General features: G+C 38.5%; 1 protein-coding gene across 1 annotated transcript in view; it reads left to right on the top strand.

The window, feature by feature from the left end:
- Nucleotides 1–13,954: 13,954 nt before the first annotated feature.
- The window catches only part of LOC150086665 (ubiquitin-conjugating enzyme E2-24 kDa-like), a 251,835-nt gene continuing 237,953 nt past the window's right edge, over nt 13,955–27,836 (top strand). Inside the window, exons 1-2 of the mRNA XM_090372670.1 lie at nt 13,955–14,068; nt 14,579–14,730. Of these exons, the coding sequence (XP_090228796.1) occupies nt 14,579–14,730 (152 nt within the window). The 5' untranslated portion in view covers nt 13,955–14,068. The remainder of the gene's footprint in view (nt 14,069–14,578; nt 14,731–27,836) is intronic.

Below are 27,836 nucleotides of genomic sequence, written 5' to 3'. Positions count from 1 at the left end.
CAACCATCCCTTTATCCATAGCAGCAATTTGCCTCCAATGCCACACTTCTCCAATTTGTGCAGCAGTCTTCCATGCGCAACAGTATCAAAAGCCTTTCTAAGATTCGAATATATAATATCAAAGTTATTCCCTGCATCCAGTTCTTTTGTGACTACATCATAGTATCCAATCAAATTGGTCAGACAAGACCTGCCCTTAACAAAACCATGCTGTGTCTGAGCTATAACTGAATTCTTGTCCAGATGATCCTGCAGTGCTTCTTTAACCAGTGCCTCCATTAATTTTCCTGGAACCGAAGTTAAACTAACAGGTCTGTAATTACTTGTGTCAGCCTTTGATCCTCCTTTGTGAATTGGGGTTACATTTGCACATCTCCAGTCCATGGGTACCTCCCCTGAGTCCAAAGAAGCTCTCATAATTATGGCTAGGGGTTTGCTTACCTCCTTTGCTGCCTCCTTTAATATAACTGGATAGATCCCATCCACCCCTGGTGCCTTTTTTATGTTTATCCTCAGCAATTTCTCCTCCACTTTCCCCTCAGTTATTAGAAAATAATCTAGCTCACTGCCAATGTTTACTTCACCTACGACATTCTCCTTCCTGAATAACTCCTCATGTGTGAATGTAGATGCAAAATACTCGTTTAGATTGTTAGCCACCTGAGCAGGATCCTCAACTGTTGAACCATCAACATCCAGTGGACCAATCTGATTCATCCCTTTCCGTCTTGAGTTTAAATAGGTAAAGAACTCTTTTCTGTTTTTCTTTGCGTCCTTTGCCAAGGATTTCTCATAATCTGCCTTTGCCTGCCTAATCTCCTTTGTGACTTGGTTACAGACCAACTTATATCTATCATAGGCTTCCATGTCACCCATTAATTTGTATGTATCCCATGCATTTTTCTTCTCTTCCATATGTCTCATTAGTTCATCTGACAACCATTTAGGCCTGAACCTTGAACAATATTTCTTGGTTGGTATGTAAAGCCTGGTAGCTTCCAAAATTAGTTCCTTGAATGATTCCCATTTTGAATTTGCTGTTGGTAACATCATCAGTTGGTCCCACTGTATAGAATTTAAATACTGTCTCAGACCATCATAGTCGCCTTTACGAAAGCAAAAACCCTTCCCTTTGCCTCTGATGGTAGTTACCTCCTTGAGTAAATCCCACTTCAGCACACTGTGATCACTGCCACCCAGTGGTTCCTTTATCTGCAGATTCCTAATGCATGAAGAATCACTACTGATAATCAGATCAAGAGTATTACTCCCTCTAGTTGCCTCCCGAACATGCTGGTGTAGAAAACAATCATCCAATAAATCCACAAAAGCCCTGCTAGTGTGTGAGTGACCAACCCACAAATTCCAGTCAATATCTGGGAAATTAAAATCCCCCATTATAAGACTCTCTGATTTACTGGCCCATTCTATTTCCCTGTACAGTATCTTATTATACTCATCAGAGTCATTAGGCCTATAGCACACTCCTACTCTCAATTTTGATTTACCTATGCTTATGTCACACCAAACTGACAACTGACTCGACACTGCACTGTCCATCAATGTCGACTGGCTTCACTTCCTTGGATTTTATGTGTTTTTTAACTAATAGCATAACCCCTCCTCCCCTCCTGTCCTGTCTATCCTTTCTATACACATTGTACTCCCCAAATTCCAGTTCTGCATTCCTTATATCTGTGTGACACCACGTCTCTGATATCCCAACAATATCTGCCTTTGATGTTTTGAGCAATACCTCAAATTCATCAAATTTATTTACTAAACTCCTAGCATTGGTGTACACGCAAGTATACCTGCACTTGTTTTTATTCTTAGCTACCCTAACACAACCCATGTGTTTACTTGTATCACAATGACTTCCAGCAGTCTCTGAAATATCCTGCATCTTGTTTTTCAGGCTTCTGCTCATTCCAATAGAAGCAGTGCAAGAATCTCTTTCACCTCTGCCAGTGGCTACTGTTAATCCATTAGTCTTTGTCTCCCCCCAAGCTAGCAGTTTTCCGACCCACCTAACACTGCCTCGATAGCATCAGCAAATATTCTTGCACCCTTTCTATTTAAGTGTATCCCATCCCTGTAGAAGCAATCTCTCCTGTTAACAAGTACATTCCAGGCTGAAAAAAATTCTACCCCTTGAGCCTTGCACAATCTTTCCAGGGCCGAATTGATCGACAAGGCTCTCATCATATACTCCCTCCTATCGTGTCTGGGCAGAATTGCAGACACTTTCAAATTTAACCCTACTTCACGGCTTTTTTTCAACAGTGACCTGTACTTGTTAAGTAATTCCGCTGGTCTCCTACTCTTAATGTCATTAGTGCCAACGTGTACAACTATATCACCTTTTGTGCCCTTAAAAGATGATATCTGCTCTACAACGTCATCAACCCTTGCCCCTGGCAGACATACCCTGGTCCTGGTAGAAAAGGCCCGAGTTCGAATCCCGTCGATGACACGAGGAATTTTAATGGGCTTTTTTCACTCCAGCAAAACAGGAAAATCGACCCTCTGGTCGATTTTCCTGTTTTGCTGGAGTGAAGGAAACTCCTGGAGGAAACAGGAAAATCGACCCTCTGGTCGATTTTCCTGTTTCCATGCGGGTTTATGTAATCAATTATGGGTAACCCTAATATAATACAATGTGATTTGACCTTTTTTTTTTTTTTTTTTGTCTTGGTAGGACGGCCATATTCCTGTATGATCCATTGTTCCGGTGTGAAGTGGTCTCTCTATCAAGACAATGCCAGGTCATATACAGCTAATATTGTGCAGGCAGTGATCACTACCATAGGTGCCGAGGTTCTGCCACATCCTCCTTGTTACTGGACTTAGCCCCGTGTGATTTTTTTCTGTTTCCATGTCTAAAGAAAACTCTGAAAGGCAAGCGTTTCGCGTCCGACACAACGATGCTCGCAAGCCACAACAGAAGTACTTCGCAGTCTTTCGAAAAATGGCTTGTAAGAAGCATTTAATGAATGGGTACGACGGTGGCGAAAGTTCGAGAAGAAGAAATCCACAGACGATTCAGTTGGTGACAATTAAGACAAGATCTTGCACCAGTCTGCGAACTAAATGATTACCACTTGTATACATATTTGAAAAGTATACATGATAAATAAAGACCTGAGCTCGAATAATGTCAATGAGGCAAGGAATTTTTATGGTACTTTTTTCACAACTTGGTTGAGTTAGCCGGTCTTAGGCGAGCATAGAATAGTTTTTTTTTCACGGAAACTCGGGCTTTACTTCCAGAAATAGCAAATAGACCCGAGAACACACGTAATTTACAAACACACAATATACAGTACAATGTGGCCTAAGTTGCTCATGCGTCTAAAACCCTACAAAAACCAAAACCAAACCATTTCTTGTTGTGGACGTTGTTAATTTGAATAAATTCAAGAAAGAACTAGAAAACTATCGAATGCGATGGAGGGGTGATCTGAGCGGGCTTTTTTTTTTTTTTAATTTGGGTGATCCCACTTCTAATACTAATAATACTGTGCATTTTGTCACATTTCTCGGAAGTTTCAGCTACGCTACAAATGTATTATATTTTTTCCTATATATACAGGGTGATTCTTAAGTATGGAAACTGTTTTCAATAACTGCTTATATAAATATGTATAAGATATTTGAAAAATAGTTTATAATCTTTTTTATTGTTTCAGAATAATGAAAAAGTACTTGAGAATCTAGATTTCTGTAATAACCACCTTTATACCACATGAATATTAAGTTAGTTTATTTAGCCCACGTGAATATTAAGTTAGTTTATTTAGCCCACGTGAATATTAAATTAGTTTATTTAGCCATTAACGAAATCACTACACGTTAAGGCAACGTTTCGGGAACCTTGCCGGAACCCATCCTCAGACCACACTAGGCTGTTTCCAGCCTCCTAATTGCCGAATGTCTCAATTCCTACTGCACGTCTTTTGAGACATTCGGCAAGAAGGAGGCTGGAAACAGCCTTCTTGTGGTCTAAGGGTGGGTTCCGGCAAGGTTCCCGATTTGTTCTTCTTCTTCTTCTTTGGTCCTTAGCTGGCAGCTGGGGGAGGCGGTTGGCCACGCAACCAGTATGCTGCTGTAGGTGCCGCAGGGTTTCGGACTTGCTCTGTGATGTTCTTCCATACCTTACGATCCATGGCTTCAGTCCTGGCCTGGTTAAGGTCGAGACGTCGGCTCTTCAAGTCATCTTCCACTTGCTTGGCCCACGTTTTCCTAGGCGCGGTCCGTTGGATGCTCCATTGGGTGGGTCGTTGTCTCCAAAGGAGTGTGGATGGTATTCTGTTCGTGCCCATTCTACATACGTGGCCAAACCATCTGAGCCTTCGCTTCTGGATTTGGTCGGCAATGGTTGGTTGCTGTTGGCATCTGGCGCGGATGGTATCATTAGTGATGCGGTCGCGAAGAGAGATGCCCAAGATCTGCCGCAGGCATCGCATTTGGAATACCTCAAGTTTGTTCAAATCTAACTTGAGACAAATCCATGTTTCCGATCCTTAAAGAAGAATGGGCAGGATCAAAGTCCGGAAGAGTCGGATTTTAGTCTTTGTGGAAATGTTGGTCCTCTTCCACAGACACCATTTGAGCGAGGCGAACGCAGTGGCCGCCTGTCCAATTCTGCTGTGGATTTCCGTGGTGGATGCAACTTTCTTCTCCTGGACCAGCGACCCAAGGTATTTAAAGTCCTGCACTTGCTCGATCTGGACGCCTTCGAGATAGATGGTGGCTTGCGACCCATCTGTTGTCAGGGCCTTTGTCTTACCAGCATTGATCTTCAAACCGTATGGCCGGGCAATGCGGGCAATGTCGTAGAGGATGTCCGTGGCTTCAGCGTCGTTACCGGCAAGGATAGCACTATCATCAGCAAACATCAGGTCAGTCACATAGTGATCCTTGTCATATTGTATGCCCTGTCTGTTTCTGAATGCTTGCCTCATAATGGCGTCGACCACGATGTTGAAAAGCAACGGGGAGGCTACATCCCCTTGGCGGACTCCAGTTTGGATGGTAAATTCCTCAGATAAATCATTCTGGATGCGCACCTGGCTGGTTAAACCGTTGTATGCAGTTTGGAGGAGTGTGATGACTTTTCGAGGTACATGTTCAACCTCTAGTAGTTTCCATAAGGCAGGCCGGTGGACACAGTCGAAAGCAGACTTAAAGTCAATGAAAACAATGACGGTTCGCTGTCCACACCTGATCCTCTCCTCCATCAGCTGACGAATGGCAAAGATTTGATCACAGCATCCTCGCCCGGGTCTAAATCCTGCCTGTTCTTCTCGACTGGTTTGCTCGCGATGTTTTTGCAGTCTTGACTGGATGATCTTCATAAAGACCTTTCCGATGATGGAAAGGAGGCTGATGCCACGGTAGTTCTTGCAGTCCCGGTTATCACCTTTCTTGTGGATCGGTACGATAATAGCTTTCCTCCATGTTAACGGAATTTGTTCAGTGCACCAGATGGTTTTGAGGAGTGAGTGTAGTCGGCGAAGCAGTACATCTCCCCCGGCTTTGATCGCTTCTGTGGTGACTTGGTCCACTCCTGGTGCCCTGCCATTCTTCAGGGATTGTATGGCTGCTTTCACTTCTTCTACTGTAGGCTCAACATCGACCATGGAGACCTCAGGGGGGTCGATCGAGAGTGCTGTTGCTGGCGGTCCCTGAGGTGGGTCGTGATTATACAAAGCTTTGAAGAATTCACTCCACCGTTGCAGGCGTTCGGATGGTGATCGCACGAAGGTCCCATCAGCATTCTTGATGTTGTCACTAGTCAATTTGGTCTTTCCACTCAGACATCTGAGGGTGCGGTAGAGAGTGCGGTACTCGTTTTTGGATGCCGCCACTTCAAGATCGTCTGCCACTTGGCTCCAGTATGCTTCTCTTTCTGCTGTCATTCTTTGTCGGACTTCTCGGTTTAGCTGCCGGTACCGTTCAAAGTCGACCAACTTTGCCTGTTTCCGTTTGTCCACGAGGTCGAGGCACTCGTCTGATATCCATGGTTGCGTTCGACGTCGGGCAGGTGGACATAGGGGCTTGGCACATTCCAGGATGGCATCAGAGATCTGCTTTTCTTCTTCATTTATATCCTCGGGCACAGCCAGCATCTCGAAGCGGTTGGATAGGGCGATCTGATATGCCTGTTTGTTGGCAGCATTCATTAGCTGCCTCCAGTCCAGCTTGGCTGACCGAGATGATCTTTTTGCATGCCGTAATTTGAGCTGCACCTTAGCCCGGATGAGGTAGTGATCAGATCCGCAATCAGGTCCCCTCATGGCACGAACGTCCATGAGTGATGAGCGAAATCTGGCATTGATCAAAATGTAGTCCAGGATTGCTGAGTCCTTGCCAGATGGATTTCACCATGTAAGTTGATGTTTTTGAGGGTGCTGGAAATGGCTGTTTCCAATGATCAGGTTGTTAGATGCGGCAAAGGACAACAAACGTAAGCCGTTGTCATTGATCTTCCCATGGCCAAACTTGCCCATTGTTGTTTCCCAACCAGATCTGTTCACGCCAATATGGGCATTAAAGTCCCCTGCGAGGATGATCACTTCTATCTGCGGAATTGAATCCAGCGTATGTTGGAGCTGGTTGTAGAAGTCATTCTTGGTCGGGTCCAGGCTAGTCTCAGTTGGCGCATAGGCGGAGATAATATGGGTCTTGATGGTGCCCTTGACAGTAAGGACTGCCAGGCGGTCTGATATTGGTTGGAAAGCGATCACACTACTGGTGGCCTGAGCATCGACCATAAAGCCCACTCCTGCTTCTCGTTTCTCACCACCAGAGTAGAACAGCATAACCGCTTCATTAGGTGCTGGTGGTTGGATGATCATCGTTCCAGACCCGGTGAGTCTTAATTCGGATAATGCCGCGATTGATATCTTGCACCTAAGTAGTTCTTGGGCAATGATTTCCTTTTGTCCAACGTGGTGCCCCGTTCGAACATTCCATTCGCCAATGTTAATTGTCCTTTTCGGCGTAGTAAGCTTATTGCTGTGGCCAGTGATCCACTTCACACCAGCACCCTGGGTCCCCAGTGCTGGCGCATCGGCTACCCCGGATGCGGTAACATTGTTATAACAGCTTGTTCTGTGGCCAGTGGTCCACTTCACACCAGTACCCTGGGTCCCCAGTGCTGGCGCATCGGCTACCCCGGATGCGGTAACATTGTTGTAAGAGCTTGTTCCGAATTTCATGCGGTTTCTTGCCTAGTTTCCCCGGTTTCCCGGTTCTGGTCATTTCGGCAGGATGACCACCCTCCTCCTTTCGCAGCCGGGCTTGGGACCGTCCATGGCGGAGTTATGGACGGTCCCGATTTGTTACCTTAATGCTTAGTGATTTAGTTAATAGATAAATTACAGAAATCTAGATTCCATGGAAACCACCGTGTAAAGTCCTTCTCCAACTATATTAAAGAACCCGAGACTTACAATGAAGGATTGAAAGTATAAAGTGGCATGCAAAATATGAAAATGCTGCAGAAGTTTCGCGACGGTTCAAGAAGAGTTTTGGACATAAACCACCCACAATGAACACCATAAAGCAAATTATGAAGAAGTTGGATGAAGTGGGAATAGTGCACAATCTATCAAAATCTGACAGACCATGTATCCCAAAGACATCTGCCAATTTGGAACTGTAAAAGAGAATATTGAAAGTAGTCTGAAAGCATTCAAGGAAAGCGAAGTTTGGAACTTAAACTACCTAAACAAGCTTAAACAGAATCATAAAGGATCTTAAACACAAGGTTTATCATTCCAAGTTGCTATAACGTTTGAATGAAAAGGATCCTGATAGAAAACTGGAGTTTGCCGAACGGTTTTTGACCATGAGTGTTACCAACCCAGTTATCGCTGACACCGTTTTATGGATTGATGAAACTATATTTAAACTAAATATAACTATTAATTGACATAACCGTGTTTATTACTCTCTTAACAATCCCCATTTATTCTTTAACAAGGATTTAAATGCTTCTGACCTGACAGGCTACCTGGAATTTGGACAGTTCTAGAACCTTTTTATTTTGAAGGAACTGTGACAGGGGAAACCTTCTAAAAGACAAAATCATTCCGTTAATGTAGTCCAAAATTAATTTTCAACATTGCTTTGTTATACAGGATGGAGTACCAACTCACTGTTCAAAAACTGTCCGAAAATTCTTAGACAAAAAGTTCTCAGGTCGGTGGATCGAATTGAGAATTCCATTGAATTTAACACCAATTACGAAACGCACAGAGATCTGTACATTTAGTAATATGCACAGATCCCCATGCATATTATTAAATGAGTATGTTACTCAAGCTTCAGCTTTCAATAGTTAGAGAACTGGAAAACATTTCTGAGGAATTGTACCTTGTTATGTGACGCTCCGTACTCAAAAGACGCTCCGTACCCAAAACAAAATACATCTGTCAGTATGACAGATATATTTTGTTTTTGTTTTTCAAGTTTATATATGCCCTTTTTATTGTGCTAGCATTTTTTAAAAGATATATTTAAAATATTGTTGTTATTTGATTAAACATGTTTTCTTAATTATGGACCACTGTGTAGTTCCACCTGCGTGGTAATGCGTATTACTGTACAAAAATTTGTATATCTTTAGGAAACAAAAACCTCGTGTTCACTTGACTAATTCTCGTGGGATAACCGGTTTCGATATTTAAATAAATAAATCACTACTTAACATTAATATGGAAATGAAACTATACTGTGAATATTAGCAGTGGGTGTTCAAATTTTTTAAATGGCGACGTAAAAAAAAAAAATTTTTTTCCAGAGTGAAGTAATTATGTCTCAGTACTTAAAATGACCACAGGTTTATTATCTGCTTGAGAACAGCACTTCCCACGTGATCTAATTGAACAGTTTCCTTTTACACGGGCTCTAAAACACAACACCGCTATATCAAAGGGAATTAATTGCTAAGGCGAAATGAGATGATAGGTTGCGTTTCTCTTTGCCTTCAACTTTCTTCTTCTTTTGCTTTTGACAAAAGTGGTGGTGGTGCTGATGGACGGAAGGGGATGAATAGCGGTTACGTTACAGTAATTCGATACTTTCTGAAACGAAGTTTTACAATGAGAATTATGAAAATTCCACTACCCATCTTTTTTTTTTTTTTTTGACAATAGACCCTTGCCACTGAACTCTTTGGAAACTAGGTGGCAGGTCATGCCAGAGTACGAAATATAATCTACTGGGTGCCTGACCTGCCTCCTCGTGGCAAAGTGTGGGCAACGGTGGGTCCCTTAGGGGCCCAACGGCTAAAAGGTCAGAAGATACAACGCACCACGACATTACACTACAGAACAATACCCATATACTTTTTAAATCTCTGGCCTCCACAAAGTACTGTGTTTCACAAACAATGCATACAACGCGGATATGGGGGAACCCCTGGTGCCGTTATACCCTAAATACTTTGCATTTTACCCACTGTTATTTTAATAATCTATAACGCAGTATGTTATCGCCCAGTTAAAATGCAATCCGCGAGACCAAAAAATAAAAACAAATAGGTATTTATTATTAAACAAATAATATATACAAAAATTGGAGGAGGGGACGCGATTAGAGCAATCAGAGTGTAAAGCAACTGAGGCTACGAGGCGTCAATATCTTGTGTCTTTATTTGCATCTGTGTCTGTTTCACTGTATCTGCGTGTATTCTTCACGTGATGTGAAGAAAGCCGATAAAAGTTTCCCCCTTCGGGTCGAAATTCGAATGCAGGTCTTTTCCAAAGCTGCCCCATTTGAATAATGTTATAACATTACTCGAATGGGGCACTGCACACCGAACTTGATTGTGTCCAAGGATGGATTATATTAGGTTAGGTGTGTTAAGTGGCAAAGCAACTAATAGTATGAGGAGTTCGGTATATTGTATTATGTATTTAATTGCGTCGTTTTTCGATCGCTTTGCTGGTTTGTCAATGAAAAATACAGTTTCCGTAAGACACACCATGCAACCCTCGTTTGAGACCTACCAGCCCAGCTACACTGTGAATGAGGCACCTTAAAATTCCTTGTGTTATTCGCGATATTCGAACTGAGGACTTTTCCATTCCATGTGGGTGGATGGTGGTTATAACCACAGGGGGCAAGTAAGGAGACCTGTAAATAGATATCGAGCCTCTTGAAAGCATCCAAAGAAGGGTAACCCGCTTGACGAGGTCTCCAAATGGGGACCTATATGAGAAAAGACTTCGAATACGTGGGCTACAGATTTGGTAACTGGGCACCCTAGAGATAAGTTTATTGAGGTCTACAACGCTCTGAGAAGGGAAAGTAAAATGTATGAAGAAATTTTCACTGTTGTAAATGATTCCAGATTTAGGGGCCATAATTTCAAATTGCAGGAAAGAGGCTTAGACTGGACTAGGAATTTTTCTGTTAGCTAACGAGATGTAATTACTAGAATACGTTACCACCATGAATAGTTGAGGTAGATAACATGGATAATGAACCAGCTGGATGAGTACTGACGTATGGAAGGAAACACATCTTTTATTATTTTTATATTATTTATTTACATGAATTCTCGCTCGAGTAGCATAGTGGTTATAATTACTGTTCTCTCGTACTGATGGAAAAAGCTTGAATTCCATTCTTGTTCTTGACGCAAGGAATTTTATGAGTTTTTTCATAACGTTACTGAGTCAGTCTGAGGCAGGGCCGACATGGTTTTTTCGCTCGGAAACAGCAAACCGACCTAAGAATACATGCACGTAGAGACAATGTACTGACTTCTCATGTCGTTAGCGGTTAACGCATACGCACCTAACTGCTTTTATTATTTGTCTGGTACAGCAAAGGCCTGGCGGTTTCTCGATTCATATATGTGTAATTATAACAGTAATGAGCAAAGGCATGTCCTACCAGATAGTCACAGCAACCAGGAGAAATTTGATTTGTGCAATGGCTACCTGGTTCCGCGTTGCACAAATATTTTAGAAGCCCTAAAATAAAGGCGCAGAGGGCCCTTCCCCCATTGACCTACAATAATTGCATTGTTCCAGAACACCCGCGACCTTGTGCTCTGGAGCAACCACGCCACTGTATCTCAGAAATTCCGTCCTTGGATGTATGCATTGGCTTTTCGCCAGCGGGAGTCATATCTCAGTATATTGATTCCAGTGAAAAAGAAGAGAGGTACTTTATTCCTATGGATGGCATGAACACTTTCATAAATAATGATTACACCATTTTCTCTGATAAAACTTGCAAGGAGCCCCAACTATTTTAGCTTTCTTTCGATCCAGAATATCTCTCTGCTGCCAAAAATGGGCCGCGGTCGATGATGATTGAAATTGGCCATGCGTATAGCGGTCTATAGGAACACCTACGGAGGTGAGGAAACTAAACCCCTAAGGACATTTGATTTACATTATATGATTACATTGTCATACGTTGACGCCTGTAAAAGCAACCAATGTGGTACGTACGAATTCTCATTCCTTCAAACAAAATTTCTGGGTGCGCCACTGTAGCAGTCACATGATCATCTGCTCTGTTTACACTCTTCTCTGGCCTTTTAGTTTCTCTGAAACTTTCTTAACTAGCGCTCTGCCACTGCTTAATGAATCGGATTTCCCTATCATCAAGGTCAAATGTAATGCTGAAAATAAATACTGCCGAAGAAGCCATTCTTAAACAGCATAATGGCAGTATTTTCCTTAGCTGCTACATTTAAATAGAAAGCAGCAATACATCGTTTAACAAATCTTAAAAAAAAAGGACTATTACTTTTAACTCATCAACGATACACTGAGTAGCCACTTTGTTAGGTACAACTAGCTAATAACAAGAAGGTTCTTGAACAGCCTGGGTTCGCTGTAGCATAGAATTAACGATGTATCACAAACGTGCCTCAGGGATGTTTCCAAAGAAGTTGTTCCACCTCGCCCCAAAGGTGCTCATTTGGATTGAGATCTGGTGATTGGGGCGACCACTACAGTAAGATGAATTCACTACCATGTTCCTAAAACCAGCTCTGCACAATTCTGGAGAATTATTACAACTCCCCGCCCTCTATTAGCCTGCATGTTGATATTTGGCAGAATGAATCCATTCTGTTTTCTCCAAATTCTGATTCACCTATCAGCGTGAAACAGCTGGAACCAGGATTATCGGAGTAGACAACATTTTTCTAACCCTACACTGAGCATTGTTGATATTCCTGAGATGTCTATAAACCGTACCTTCTTGTATTTTGCTGAAAGAAGTGGAACCCGATTCTGTCGATGGCTGCGATACTGATATGATTCTTGTAGTTCCCTTCCAAGTACCCTCTGGTCACGGTAGTGAGCTTTTGTGGTCTTCCTGTTGCGTCACTGCAAGGTGGTAGCACCGTCGCGCTTGTCGACCTTGGACAGCACAGGCTGTCAGCAATCGCATGAATCGATAAGCTGACAATGTGACGTCCCTTCTCAAAATTGGTCAGCTTGTCTCTGCATATCATGACGAGAACAACTTTTTTGTGAGGCTTATAAGCCTTCCTTATATACCAGTCTGGGTCATTAGTTTATCCGGGAAGATCCAATGGATTTATGAAAACAAGGGGGCCTAGATACTTTTTGAATTTTTGCATATATCGCGTCTATAAATTAATAATCTATGGTTTGTTTTCCAGCTCGAAAAAAATGGTTGATTCCCTATCACACGATGTGGTGGAACAGCATCATAACTAGGATGCTGGCCGCAAGGACACCCGAAGGAGAAAAATCGTTGTAGTACAATGTAATTACATTTAAATATTTTATTCATAACACGGTTTTAAAATTAAACTTAGTGTCCTGGTTGTTAATTACAACCAGGACACTGGTTGTAACTGGTTGTACACCCCCCCCCCCCAAAAAAAAAACTTCTCCAGAATGTTAAAATGGTCATTGATGATTACAAATTACGGCACATTCGCAGTTGTGACATCCGAATGTCAGAACCAATGAAAACTGTTGTCTAATGTTTGTATGTAATGGATAAATTTTTGAAAAAAAAATTTATCTTATCTTTTTCCAATGTATTAACATTTCGGGTACTGATATGTTCTAATTCCAGTGCACAGTCACTATACTGTTATCGCATAGTCACTGTCAATATAACGTCACGCTCTCAATGTTTGATAATCGGTTCCATGTAATACCACAAAATACGAAAATGAATTAATAGTCTGTATCTTGTAAACCCCTCTGACCGTATGTGACAGCCTCAGATTAAAAAAAAAATAATAAATAAATATATATATATATATTTATTTAATATTTCCATTAATGGCAACTTTTCTTTTTTGTCTACTCAATATACATAAGAAGTTGATGTTATCATATTCTATCATTTTTATCAGAGCATCTTCCACATTTTACGTTGCCCTCCTTAAAAGCGTATCTTCTGCCCCCCTCCCCCAAATTATTCCCTTTATTGATTCTCTGATTTATTTTGTTATCATCGGATTACACAAGTGTTCATTTTTATGATTTACAGTTACATTTTCACATTTATATGACATTTCCTGGAAATATTGAAAATATTAATATAATTTGATAAAAAAATCCTTAAAACGCAGCAGAAGTTTTTGTGTTCGAAGAAACTTGAAGCACGTGCTCGTGAACTTCCGCTTGAAATGAAGCACAAATCTGCAGAATTATTAGTGGGTATTTGACACTCGCAACCAGATTTCAAGCCAATGAAAATAGACCACCTTGGCTTTTTCTCAATTGCTTTCCCTCCCGACTGTTTTGTACCATTCCACTATTTGATATTTAATTACATCTTTTAGTTGAAAAATTAATAGTATTTCCATTAATATTCCCGTACTGTTAGTAAAATAGTAGAAATCATTTAAAATTCGTGGTGAAAAAATATCTTTTAATAAGCATCGAAAATTGCTCTTCCTTTCGGGAGACACAACCGTTATTGGAACAGCCTATGGTCATAGTCGAGAGCTCACGCTGCGTCTGCTGTAGTAAATTTGTGCTGTTGAAATTATATTGGATTTGCCTGTGCTTGTCATCTTTATTTACGTTCGAGAAACCAGGTAACATTAGCTTTATGTGCCAACTGCCTAGTATTTTTTAAAAAAGTAAGAAATTCCATGCTAATCTTTGAGACCAAGAAGCAGGCCTTTGTTAGAGATCGTACTGCATAATCACGAAGCCTGGCTGGCCGTCTTTCAGCCGACCGGCGTGTCTCGTTTCACGTAACAAAACAAACGAAGCGCTTTAAATGATTACACAGGAATTTATTAAAACAAGTGCTACCAGTCTTATATTAAGTGCCCTGAGAGTTACATACACATTAATCCTTTTGCAGTTTACTTGTTTGTCTTTCATGTTAAAATAAATAAAAAAAGAAGAAAAAATCACATTCTTAAACGCTGTTTCACTTTTAGATATATCGAAGTGAGTTATTTTTTTCAACTTGCAGTTGAAACCGGGTATTTTAGAATGTTATAGTTTAATATTAGTTTAATATGCTGCGCGTTAACTTCGTTTATTTTGATTTTTTTTGTTTGTTATTTTATTGTGAATGTAGCAATTTTTTCCAGATGTCTGGTGATCGTGCACAGGCAGGCCCTTCCGGAGCTTCTGCAGGCGGTGGAAGGGGACGTGGAACTGGATCATCAAATCAAGAAAAAGATCATAAAGAGCCTAAGTTGAATCCTAAAATGTCCAAAGCTTTAAGCACCAGTGCAAAAAGGTGAGAAAAATGGATTATGATTGAAATATAAAATGAAAACTCAGTTTATTACCAGTATCTTGGTCTTTGCATCCTTCAAACCTGGAGTATAAAGTTCATATGATATGATGATAAATCTTTTATTAAAAGATTGCTCTTAAAAACAGTAGATTTAAAAGAAATAACAGTTGCCTTCAGTTTTTTTGCAAGTATTGCACAGTCGATTTGAAAACAGGGTTTGCTGTATAAAAGACAATAAAAAGTTTTATATACCATATGTAAATGATATTAATTGATTAGAATCATTTTGAATGTTTGACGCAGAATATTTTACCTTTTAGCTCTTGATTCGGGAAGCCTAAATGCAGGGCATATTTAAACTTGTCGCTGTAACATGTATGAGGCCCTTCTCTCTTACAGTTCACCTGTGACAATATTAAAAAAGCGAGGCTTCTTGTAATTCGAGTCCCTAAGCTGTAGCTTGTTTAGCTTATATGTAAATCCGGCCCCGCCTAAACGTTTTGGAAATGATTGTAGTACATGTGTAAACAGGTGAATAAAGAATTGCATCTGCTGGTGTTTTTAAGGCGCAAATTGTGCCTTTAGGCTATACTTGCGCCTGTGTATTGATGATAGTTTTGCGTCGAGCTGCTGAAAAACGGAACTCGTGAAAAACATTACTCCCGTCCTCCCAATATTCGTTATGTTTAGTACCATTGAAATAATTACTTCAAATTACAATTTGTTGAGTTAATAACGTTTGTAATGTTACTAACTCGATAAATTTACAGCAGAAAGTGAGTTTTTTTTTTTTTTTTTGCTAACCATTCTAATTTGGTGAAAGTTGCCAGTAATTTTTCTTATTCTAAGTATACCTTGCTTAATAATAATAGTTCTTATTAAGCAAGGATAAGAATTTTTGGAAATGTCACATATACATTAGGAAATGATTATATAGTGGGTACACCACCTTCACTTCTTTGAGATCTAGATTCAAATTCCATCACACCCAGGGAGGAGGATTCGTAGTGGTCTCCCTAATTAGGGCTGATTTCAGGTTGGGGAAAGGAGTTCTTCATGAACTTTTTCCAGGTTTTTTTTTAGCCTGCACAATATGTGGGTGCACACACACACAGACAGACATTTGATAAAAGCAGTTACATCTAGTACCACACGAACTGATGTACTATGACTAAGTTGTCTGCTAAGGAGAATTCCTCCATCTCATACACAAACAACATGTTGGAAAACAAGGTTTTTTTTTTTTTTTTGTTTTCATATGGCTGCTAAGAGGGAATTGCATTTAGATTCTTGTGCAAATATATATGTTACCATACTTCCTCACAGTTTGAGAACTAATGGCTTATTACAGGTGTTTCCTGATGCCGTGCTTGCTTCTTCTACTGCATCAGGAAGCAAGCATGGCATCAGGAAACACCTGATGCCGTGCTTGCTTCTTCTACTGCTGATTGCTTGCTCTGATGATGTGCAAGTGGAGTACCCAGATCATCTTTAATGGGACTGCAATTAATTAAATTAATATTTTTCATATTTTATATTTTAAAGGACTCCAAAAAAGGAAAATGGTAATATTAGTAGAACTGAAAGCGGAAATCACTTGGCCCTTGTAAGTCCTTATTTGAAATGTGCCTGATTTATGCTCCTCATAAAAGGAAACTGAATATTTAAGACAATTACAAAATGAAATCTGGTGTTTTTAAATAAGAGCACAAGGGAGAAAAATATTTTTGCTTCTTAGATTTCTGACTCCCTCTGTTGCTGGTTTTTTTTATGCATATAACAATACATTTTATTAGCTATAGCAGATATTTTCTGATTTGACTTTCTTAGGCAATGACCTGATTGATTGAACTAACTTTAGCGTGTTCAGTTCAGTGCACCATATTTTCTCACAGTTACTACTGTGAGAAAATACTGTTTACAGTTAAAATTTCTTTGGTTCTTTTGTAATTAAATATTAATAAAAAATCATCAGTTACTTTTTATTATTAAGGTAGTTGGGGGTTAGCTTGGGAAAAAAGCAACTTTATCTCCAAAAGTATTATACATTATCGCTGGATGGGTTAAATGGTTTTAGTGAGTGCTGAAGAACTAAAAAAATATATATTGTGCATGAGTTTGTTCTTCAAAACAAAACAAAAGTGATCAGTGGTGAACAGCCCCCTCCCCCCCCTTTGCAGTGAATCCACAACACAGTGGTAGTCTTTTGAAGAAGCTCATTGTATGGATTTTCAGATCCTGAGATGCAGCAGTTAGGTTTTGGCAGAGTGTGAAAGGCTGAAATGTTCCTCATTTAAGAGCAGCATGTTCAGTAATTCAAATTACCTGGAATTTTGAAGAAAACACCAAAATACAAATCAATATACTTGTTTAAAGTCATGCATCAAAGTTTGGTGTCAGCTAATCTTTTGAGGATAGTGATGTAACATTACATGATATTTATCTGGCACTTTCTAGTCTGTTGGTCTACAGAATGAATTATTGCTTCTACACTGTCAGCTACATTTAATCTTAGATTTTTTTAGATAATATAGTTTCACCCATTTCCTGAAATCCAGGAATGAAACAATACCCCCCCCCCCCCCACCAAGAAAAAAAATCAGAGTAATGTACTGAAGATTTTAAGGTTTCTTATGGGCTGCAGGTCACCCCCCCCTCCCACATTTTTCCTCAGTACCTTTCAGTACAACCCAGCTTTTTGTTTATACAAGTATATATAAATCATTACAGAAATATAAACAAAATAATATATTTGTTAGCAAAAAAGGCCTTGTGCATTGGGAAAAAAAAATACTGAACCAGATCTTGTTACTACCAACAAAATGTTAAAGTATAAATAAGACTATTAAAATACAGCAAAATCATATTTTCAAAAAAAAAGTATTTTCATTGTATTTTAATAAAGCCTTATTTTATTAACTTTTTAATTGGTAGTGACAAGATTTTTTTCAGTGCAGTATATTTTTAGTGTTTATATTTGTAAATTTTTAATTAAAAATAAAACAGAACAGGAAAAAGTATTAAAAAAAAACAATGAAATCATAATAGAAATGGGGGGGGGGATATATACATGTGTGTGTGGGTGTGTGAATCTAACTTGTGCAAGGCCAGAAGCAAGGGTTTCCTTGTGACATTTGTAGATACTCAAATTCATTGGCACTGAGGTTTCAGTAATCTGTCTAATTTATTTAGCATGTTTAGTTGAATTCAAGAGCAGTATTGTTGGGGAATGACAAGTAAATTGGTATACATTTCTTACATATGAGTGTTATTATTAATAGAAGCAGCAGTGGCAAATGATGCAAGAAAATGAGCTTATATAGCATCAGACAAAAATAAATAAAAGAATATCCATTCCCTTTAATAATTTGTCTAATTCTTCCTTAAATTTGTTCCAACTACCCACTTCCACAACTCCAGATGGAAGTTTGTTCCAATGATCAACCCTCTGTCTGAAAGAAAATTTCTGCACATTTATTCTGCAACCATCCTTTTTCAGTTTAAATTTCTGTTCCTTTATGGATGTTGTCTGAGTAAGAATGCCATCAACATTTAGCTTACCCAATACATTCAAAGCCTTAAACATATCAATCAGATTTCGTTGCAAGTGTCTAGTTTCCAGATGCTGCAACTTGCAAAACTTTAAATCTCTCTTGGTAAGCATACTCTTTTGTTCCCCTCGGTAATCTTGTTGCTCTTCTTTGCACTGGTTTCAATAGATACACATCCTTCCCAAAATGAGGCTTCCAGACCTGTATGCTATACCCAAAATGTGGCTAAACCATTGCCTTATACTATAGAATAGTTAACTCCTTATCCCCGCTGGCAAAATTCCTCTATATCATTGGTAAACCCCCATGAGTCATCCTGGCAGCTATCTGCACTGTGCAGAAAACTTTGTCTGGTTGCACAATTATCCCCAGGTCTTTTTTTTTTTATTCTCTACTACAAATGCATTGGGTAAATTGAATTTAAAAAAAGCTAAAAAGAGAAATTACGATATATCATGATTAATATTCAAATTTTAATTTAAAGCATTTGAGTGAAAATTTGGTACATTTAGAGAACTGATGCTGTTTACAGGGCCAGTACTATGTACGGATCAAGTGTATAAAAACAAAATAATGCTGAATTTTAAGTTTAGATCAGTTAAGTGAAATGTGACAAAATTCTTAAAATCAGCCTTTGCACCAAATACAAAAATGAATTGTCAGAATAATGATTTGCCCTAATATTTATTGATCCATTAAGTGAAATAATCAATTTTATTTAAATGAAGCATTACCTTTTGGGAAATGCATGTTGCTTTATGTTATTACAAACTAATAAGAATTGATAACAAAATGCAATTTTGAATTCCAAACAACAGTCAGATCATTTATTGTTACTAACAATAAAAAGAAACTGCTATGGTGATACTTAGGTTTTACTGTACTGTTCCACATGAAAGTCTGCTGTACAAACTAGAGCAAGTATGGTATTAGGAACAATTGTTGTTATAGATAAAGGGATGTCTGAGTGGGAGAAGACAGTGGTAATTAATGGGCACTGCTCATCTTGAACTAAATGTTATTAGCAGAGTCCTCCAGGGTTCAGTGCTGGGTCCATTTTTGATAACACACATCAAGCTTAATGTTCTTGTTTATGCTGTAACACGATGATCAGGTCAGAGGAGTATACAATAAATCATGAATATAATCATTAATAATATTCTAAGTTTGCAGATGATAGGAAGATGGGCAATGATTAATGACAGTAATCAGAGTAAATTACTGGAACAAGGTCTAGAAAAATTAGACAGATGGGCTGAGAAGTGACAATTGAAGTTTAAGAACATTGAAAAATGCAAGGTAGTGCACATGGGAAGCAGTAATCTCACAGTAGTAGACCAACTGTATGATACCATACTACACAAGGCCTGAACAATAGCTCAATCCCACATACTACCACTACTCAAAATCTCTTCATTTACAACTTGCAGAGTATATACAGCAAGGTTATTTTACAAAATAATCTAGAAGCCTCCTAAGGGTTACAAGAAAGTTCTGTTCAGTGTATACAGTGTTCTGTCCAGTAGACAAAACCTTGTAACCCTTAGGAGGCTTCTAGATTATTTTGTAAATAATCTTGCTGTGTAAACTCTGCAAGTTGGGCTACTGTTCAGGCTTTGTTTTGTCAAGGTGTGGAGTACACTATATCATGGCCATGACATATAAAATAGAGTTCATTGCATAGTACTTTGTCGCTATTCACAACTTTGCTTAAATGACTCTTGAATAACCAAACTAATAGATAAGTTAATTTGGAGGTAGGGGGGGGGGTACAAGAAAAAAAAACTAATGTCCAAAAAAAAAAAAAAAAAAAATTCCAGTCTTAATGCAGGCTGTTTCTCTATTTGATCCTCTAAACCAGTGATTCACAACCTGTTATTTGTGGATCCCAAGAAATCAGCAAAAGTTTTTTTTTTTTTTTTTGTTTGTTATAACAACCCTGTAAACAGCATCAATTGAATTCTGTATTATATCTGGTAACTGTGGAGTTGACCTTCAGTTAAGCTGTTTGATGCAAAAAGCTTAACAGAAGGACAACAATAAATAATAAAATTGTTTACAGTAATTGAAAACATCATTTATTGTTGTTTGTGCCCAATGCTTTATACTGCATTGAGTTTGAAGAAGTATTTTGGAAGGCACAAAATGTATAATTGCATGTACAGTATTGCCTTTTGCATATATTTACATTTCTTGCATTTTTTTTCAAAAGTTTTTTTTTTTTGGTGCAAGTCCGATTTTAAGCACTTTTCGTCACATTTCAGCATTTTGTTTTTATGCACTTGATCAGCATCACCTGTAAACAGCATCAGTTCTCTAAATTTACCAAATATTCACTCAAATTCTTTACGGTAAAATTTGAATATTAATTATGCTATATCATAATCTCTCTTATTAGCATTTAAAATTTAATAAAATATCTAAATTTTTGTTTATTATACTAACATAATTACCCTAATCAAAGCCTAATGGGTCATTGGTCCATTTAATAGTCCATAAAGCTTGTCATGGCCATTCTTCCTGTGATTAATGCTAAGGCTGCCACTTGGGAGGCTAATACACTGGTGTAGCTGTATTCAGGTCTTGCTTGCAAGTCAAGTCATCAAATTTTAGCAAGTACATAGTTCTGTGACAGACAGACAACCTCTTTCCTTGCATCTTCATTCTGATTAAATTAGGATTAAATTTGAGTGTCTGCAGTTCTGCCCAGACATAAGAGGAGGGAGTATACAGTGAGGAATTTGCCCCTGGAAAAACTCATGGAGTAGAATTTTATGCTTGATAACAGCAGAGACTGTTTTACAGGAATGGGATACACTTAAGTAGAAAGGATGAAGAATGTTTGCTGATGCTGTTGAGGCAGTGTTAGGTGGGCTGGAAAACTGCTAGCTTGGGGAAGTTACAGTAGCCAGAAACAAAAGTGGAAGTGATTCTTGCACTGCTTCCATTGGGACATGCAGCAGCCTAGAAAGCAAGATGTTGGGAATTGCAAGACCTGTTAGGGGGTTACTAAGAGCAAACAGGTGCACATGTAATTGCATTGTGTACCAATGCTAGGAGTATAGAAAATATGAATTTGAATTTGTGGCTTCCTTGCTTCAGTCAAATATGTTAATTGTAGGGATATTGGAAATGTGGAACTGCTCAGCCATAAAGGGATGTAGAATTTGAACATGACAAATATAATGTGACAGGAAGGACAGAGACAGACAAGATAGTATAATAAGCACAGAGAATCTAAGGCAGTGCACTCAGTTGATGTGGGTAGCCAGTGCAATATTGAGTCAGTTTGATATGACATAAGTAGTGGGAAAACAAAAATGAAAGTAAGAGTATTTATTAGTATTAGTCATATACTGCAAGGAAGCCACAAGTTTTGCTATACCAGCCAAAAAATAAAATAAAAAATAAAACACACAGTAATAATAAAAGAATAAAAATAATCAATAAATCAAAAATAACAAATGTAAAGAAAGCTATAAAAAGTAAATTAAGAAAATAGCCATTGTGCTTCATATAGGTTACTATCTACAGGGTGTTTCAGTTAAACGTTTCAGAACTTCTAAGAGGGGTAGGGTACATCCTGACAACTCGAAATCATATAGCAATGTGGGGTCGGAAATGCTTTCCTGAAGCGGTGTTATACACAGAAGCACTATAAAAAGAAAAGAGACCGTAAGTGAGAAATCGTTTTAATAATACATGAAAAGAAGCAAAAGGTACATGGATTAAAGTAAGTGTTCAAAGTTTCTTCAACCTCGTATTGCTTTCGCACAGTGGTACCTTGGAAAATGTGCTACAAATCCCCTTTTTCCTGCTGAAGTGTTGTTTTCCGATGAGGCATCCTTCACAAGGGAAGGAATTTTCAACACGCATAACGACCATATCTGGGCGGTCGAGAACCCGCATGCAATACGACGTCGTGCAGCACAGATTCGATTTTCGGTCAATGTATGGGCCGGTATTATGGGAGATCACCTCATCGGACCTTACCTGTTACCGTGTCGTCTAACCGGACCTATCTACTTGATCTTTCTGCAGCAAGTATTGCCACAACTTTTGAGAGATGAACAGATTTCTGCATCGACGCAACAGACAATGTGGTTCCAACACGATGGAGCCCCTGCCCATTATAGCGGAGATGTTCGTAACTACCTGGATGTCACATTTGGTCAACAGTGGATCGGACGTGGTGGTCTCGTGCATTGGCCTGCTCGGTCACCCGACCTATCATGTCTTGATTTTTATTTCTGGGGTCATATGAAATCGCTAGTTTATGACACCCCTGTTGACAATGCTGAGGAGCTGGTTGCAAGAATCTCAGTAGCTGCCGAAGAAATTCGAAATTCGCCTGGAGTATTCCAGAATGTTCGGATGTCCATGCGTCGGAGATGTGAGGCGTGCATTGTAGCCCGTGGAAGAAACTTCGAACACTTACTTTAATCCATGTACCTTTTGCTTCTTTTCATGTATAATTAAAACGATTTCTCACTTACGGTCTCTTTTCTTTATGGTGCTTCTGTGTACAACACCGCTTCAGGAAAGCATTTCCGACCCCACATTGCTATATGATTTCGGGTTGTCAGGATGTACCCTACCCCTCTTAGAAGTTCTGAAACGTTTAACTGAAACACCCTGTATATGACCTTTGAATTTCTTCAAGCTTTCAACTTCATCTACCTGTGAGAATAACTTGTTGCAGTAATTGACAACTTTATGGCTAAAAGTTTCTGCAATCCAATCTAAACCTGTTCCCTGTAATTTCAATTTATGTCCCTGGTTGCAAATCATTTATAGTAATGAAAATTTTGTCTTCATTCATTTTAGTATCCCCTCTCAGAGCCTTATGGATCTCAGGTCCCTTTTCTAAGGTGCCAGATTGCCAAGTGCTGTGACGCACATAATTAGTCTTTCCTCTTATGGTCACCCTTTTGCAGATCTCGTCATGCAGGTTGCCGATCTTTGGATCTCTCAAGAAGATCAATATCTTTTATATTAAGTCACTTATATTAAGACCTTATATTAAGTCACTGCCTCTGTCATCAAATCTGCTGATCGCTTTTTCAGTCACTTCTAATAGAGATAGAAGGCTGAAACTTTGTACATATTCTTAATTTGCGTGACAATGCATTCTATCAAAATTTGAGCTAAATCTATCAAGTGGTGCACCGCTTAATTTATACCTGACCCGGATTTCAGACCTCTCCCCACTTATCTGGTTAGAAGGGTGTAATTTTGCAAACAATCTCTTTTGACATAACGATGTTTCCAATTAAATTAGCTAATCCATAGTGTGGTCCACTGCGCGGCTATTACACACCTCATATTAGCTATCTGCTTTACGTGGTTGTATGCATGTAATACATACATATAAAGCATGCAAGATTTTATCATCTATCCTTGCATTGTGTAAAAATTTTTTGTTGGTGAAAATTTTTTCACATAAATTTTCAGTCATACTTTATAAAAAATGTATGAAAATTTCTATTCATAAAAAATGATATAAAAAACAAGTTTTTCAAAAATATACCTTAATTCCAATAAAATATAAGGTGTGGCCTTTACCGTTTTTTAAAATGAGGCATTTTACGTTGCAAGGGTAAACCTTATATTTTATTGGAATTAAGGTATATTTTTGAAAAACTTTTTTTCATATTTTTTTTTAGATGAGGTTTCCATGCTTGGACAGTATTCCAAATGTATTCTTACAATTGCCTTGTACAGTGGGATTATGACATCCCTATATCTACAGGACACCATGAGCTTTCCTAGCTGCCTGTTTACACTGCTCAGAAAACTTCATATCTGCCTGTATCGTAACTCCCAGATCCATTTCTTCCTTTATTGTTTTTAATTCAGCTCCTCCAAGTGTATAATTTATTTTTTGGGTTGCAATTTTCCCCAAGTGTAAGATCTTGCATTTTGCTGCATCTAAACATAGCTGCTACTTTTTTGATCATTCTTGCAGCCTATCCGAGTCATCCTGAAGGAGCTCCTTGGCACTGATCATTAACCACCCTTTTAATCTTTACATCATCTGCAGATTGTGACATCAAGCCTTCTATTCCCTCATCAGTGTCTTATGAAGTTAGAAACAACAGTGGTCCAAGAAATGATCCTTGGGAGACCCCACTTCTGATGTTACACCAACCTGAAAACTATCCATTAATCACAACCTCTTGTGATCGCAGCCACCCTGCGATCCATCGTAGAACCTTACCTTTGATCCGAACATGTTCCAACTTAGGCAGGAATGAGTCAAATCCTTGTTAAAATGAAAATAAACTGTGTTTAAATTATTCTCTACATCAAGCTCATGAGTAACTGTGTCAAAATAGTTAAGTAGGTTAGTTAAATATATTTTCCCTTAATAAAGACATATTGTATGTACTTCAGAATTCCATTTCTCTATAAATGACCCTGGATTGCACTCTTAATTATTGTCTCCTTCCAAGGTTTTCCTAACTATTGATGTCAAAGTTATGGCTATCTACATCAAATGTTAAAGATTCAACAAGAGAATGCAATATTCTCAATCTGATTACCAGCAGTGACTCTTTATGCATTGCAAATCTCCAGATAGTGGAACCACTAGGTGGCAGTGATAATATATTGAAGTAGGATTTATTTAAATGTATAACTACTGCTCAGAGTAAAGAAAATGGATATTGCTTTTGTAAAGGCAACTATAATGGCTTTAGATAATTGTTACCTACTTTTCAGTAGGATCAACTGACGTTGTTACCAACTGCAAATTCTAAATGGGAGGCATCCAGGAGAGTAATCATAGAAGTTACTAAGATTTTTTATATCAAATAAAAGATATTGTTCAAGGTTTAGTCTTAAATGAATGTTTGATGAACTGATGAGACTAGTGGCAGAGAATCAGAATTCATGAGATTGTAAATTATCAAGGGACAAATAAATGTACAGTAAGTACAAACTAATCAGCAGTCAAGTTACTAAGGGTGTTAGGCAAGCTAAGGCAGATTATGAGGTCTTTTAGCTAAGAATGCAAAAGTAGCAAAGAATTATTTGCCACTAATCTCATCAGTTCAATAAACATTCATTTAAGACTAAACCTTGAACAATATCTTTTATTTGATATAAAAAAATCTTAGTAACTTCTATGATTACTCTCCTGGATGCCTCCCATTTAGAATTTGCAGTTGGTAACAACGTCAGTTGATCCTACTGAAAAGTAGGTAACAACTGTCTAAAGCCATTATAGTTGCCTTTAGTTTGCTGACAAACAATAAATATTTTGCATCTACAGTCATGTGTGAAGAAGTTTTAGGGATAGGTATATCAGAAGCATACTAAATTATAACTGGGAGCCAAATAATTTAGTGATTACCAAAAAGAAAGTGGAGGAGAAATTGTTGGACGTGAAAGCAAATGAGGCTGATGGAATCTATCTAATTATTAAATGAAGCAGCAAGAGTGGTCAACAAACCTTTGGCAATAATTATGACAGCATCCTTGAATCCATATAGTATGGAGATGTGCAAATGTTGACAAGGGTGGGTGGAATCAAAGGATGAAGTGAGTACATACAGATCTGTAAGTTGATTTCTGTTCCTGGTAAAATAATGGAGTCAGTGATTAAAGTAGTTTTGCAGGATCGTCTTTACAGAATCTAATTACACAGAAACCATAGCATGGATTTAATGGGATATCTTTTGTGACTAATCTAATTAGCTACTATGACACAGTAATAAAGGAACTGAAGGAAAAAAATAATTATAAGATGCTCTTCTTGGATAAATGTTATTAGTGGAGTCCCTCAGGGTTCAGTGCTGGATCATTTACTGTTTTCAGTATTTGTTAAGTATACTAATACAAGCATATCAAGCTTATTGTCTAAGTTTGCAGATGATATAAAGGTCAGCAGAGTAATGAATGACAGGAATCAAGGTATACTATTGCATCAAGATCTAGAAAAACTGGACACGAACTGAGAAGGGTCAATTGAGATCTGACATTAATAAATGCAAGTATACTGCATATAGGCAACAGTAATCCTAGAATAACAGAATAACATACTAATTGGGTGGTACCACATTGAAAGTGGTGGAGAATGAAAAAGATTTGGAGATAATTTTAGAGTTCAACATAAAGCCCTTTGCGCAGTGTAGAAAGGTTGCTAAGGTTAAGGAAGAGATTATCCTATTGAATAAGGCAAGTTAGACTGCATCTTGAGTCCTAAAATGAGGCTTCTATATGTCTTTAGTGTGTGCATATATATATATATATATATATAAACTAAAATAAAATTACTTTTTGCCCCTCTATTTAATTTTTGAATTACACACACACCCTGACCGGGCTAGCCAGGTAGGTAAAGTGCTTGCCTGGCAAAGCAAAGGTCACAGGTTTGAATCTCGCCTATGCAAAAAAAAACTTTGGGAGGTGCATTATGGCCACAGAAGCTGATGTGGCAAACACACACACACACACACACACACACACACACACACACACACACACACACACACACACATGTATGGAAGCCTCATTTTAGGAAGGATGTAGATCTGTTAGAATGGGTGCGGAGAAGAGCAAAAAATTTAGCCAAGGACACAAAAGGGTACTTATAAAAGACTAGTTTTGCAAATTATAGCACTTGGAAACTGGCACCTGTGAGGAGACCTAATCGAAGTGTTTAAGGATTTAAACGGATTTGAATACTAAATTCTGATGGCATCCTTACTCTTTCAACCTATGCATATAAAGGGGAGAAAACTTTAAATTGAAAAAAATTGCTTACACCCAGAGAGTGATTGATTGTTGGAACAAACTTTCATCTTGTGCTGTGGAAGTGGATAGTTCAGATAAATTTAAGGAATTGTACAAATTATTAGAGGGGATGGAAAGATGAGATGGGGAAGTTTTATTTTATTTTTTTTGCTGATACTGTATAAGCTTGCTTCCCTGCATCATTTGTTTTCCTCCAGCTAATTTCACATGTAGTGTAACTGCTTTTTTGGATTTCTTCACAGTTTTATTGCTACTGTACTAAAGGAAAGACTACAAATTCTATTCCCCTATGAGATAATTAAGCCTCCATGCCCTTTAACAACAGTACCGAATGAAAGCAACTGTCTAGCCTTGACTCTTTGGTCCCCTTCTGTATTGGCATACCTAGAGATATTACCAGTGTACTATATTGTATAGGAAAAAAAATTCTTTATGGAATCTCAAGTACACCTGAATGTGCTAGAATTGAAGATCAATGACATTGAATCAGTGTTCTTCCCAGGACCTATCGAATGGGCACATCACCCGGTGAATTTAACTGACTGCCCGGCTACAATTTAAGCAATTCTCGCGGTACTGTACAGTACTGCTCACTGATCTCGATCAATATTAATTCAAACATACTATGCAATCGAGGTCAATGTGACAGAGCATATAATGCTAAATTATGCAGTTAATTTTTGCTCTGGATTGCTTAAGTCACATTTAAAAATAACAGAAAATTTTATAATATTGCAAAGTAATACACTTCCCCACCCAGCTGACAAAATTTTCTGGGGAGAACACTGTTGAATG

The sequence above is a fragment of the Mastigoproctus giganteus genome, chromosome 4 (genome assembly GCF_048544385.1).
Source record: "Mastigoproctus giganteus isolate SK-2022 chromosome 4, ASM4854438v1, whole genome shotgun sequence".
Classification (NCBI taxonomy): Eukaryota; Metazoa; Arthropoda; class Arachnida; order Uropygi; family Thelyphonidae; genus Mastigoproctus; species Mastigoproctus giganteus.
Note: the sequence above shows the minus strand (reverse complement) of the source record. Positions and strands in the feature narration are given on the sequence as shown.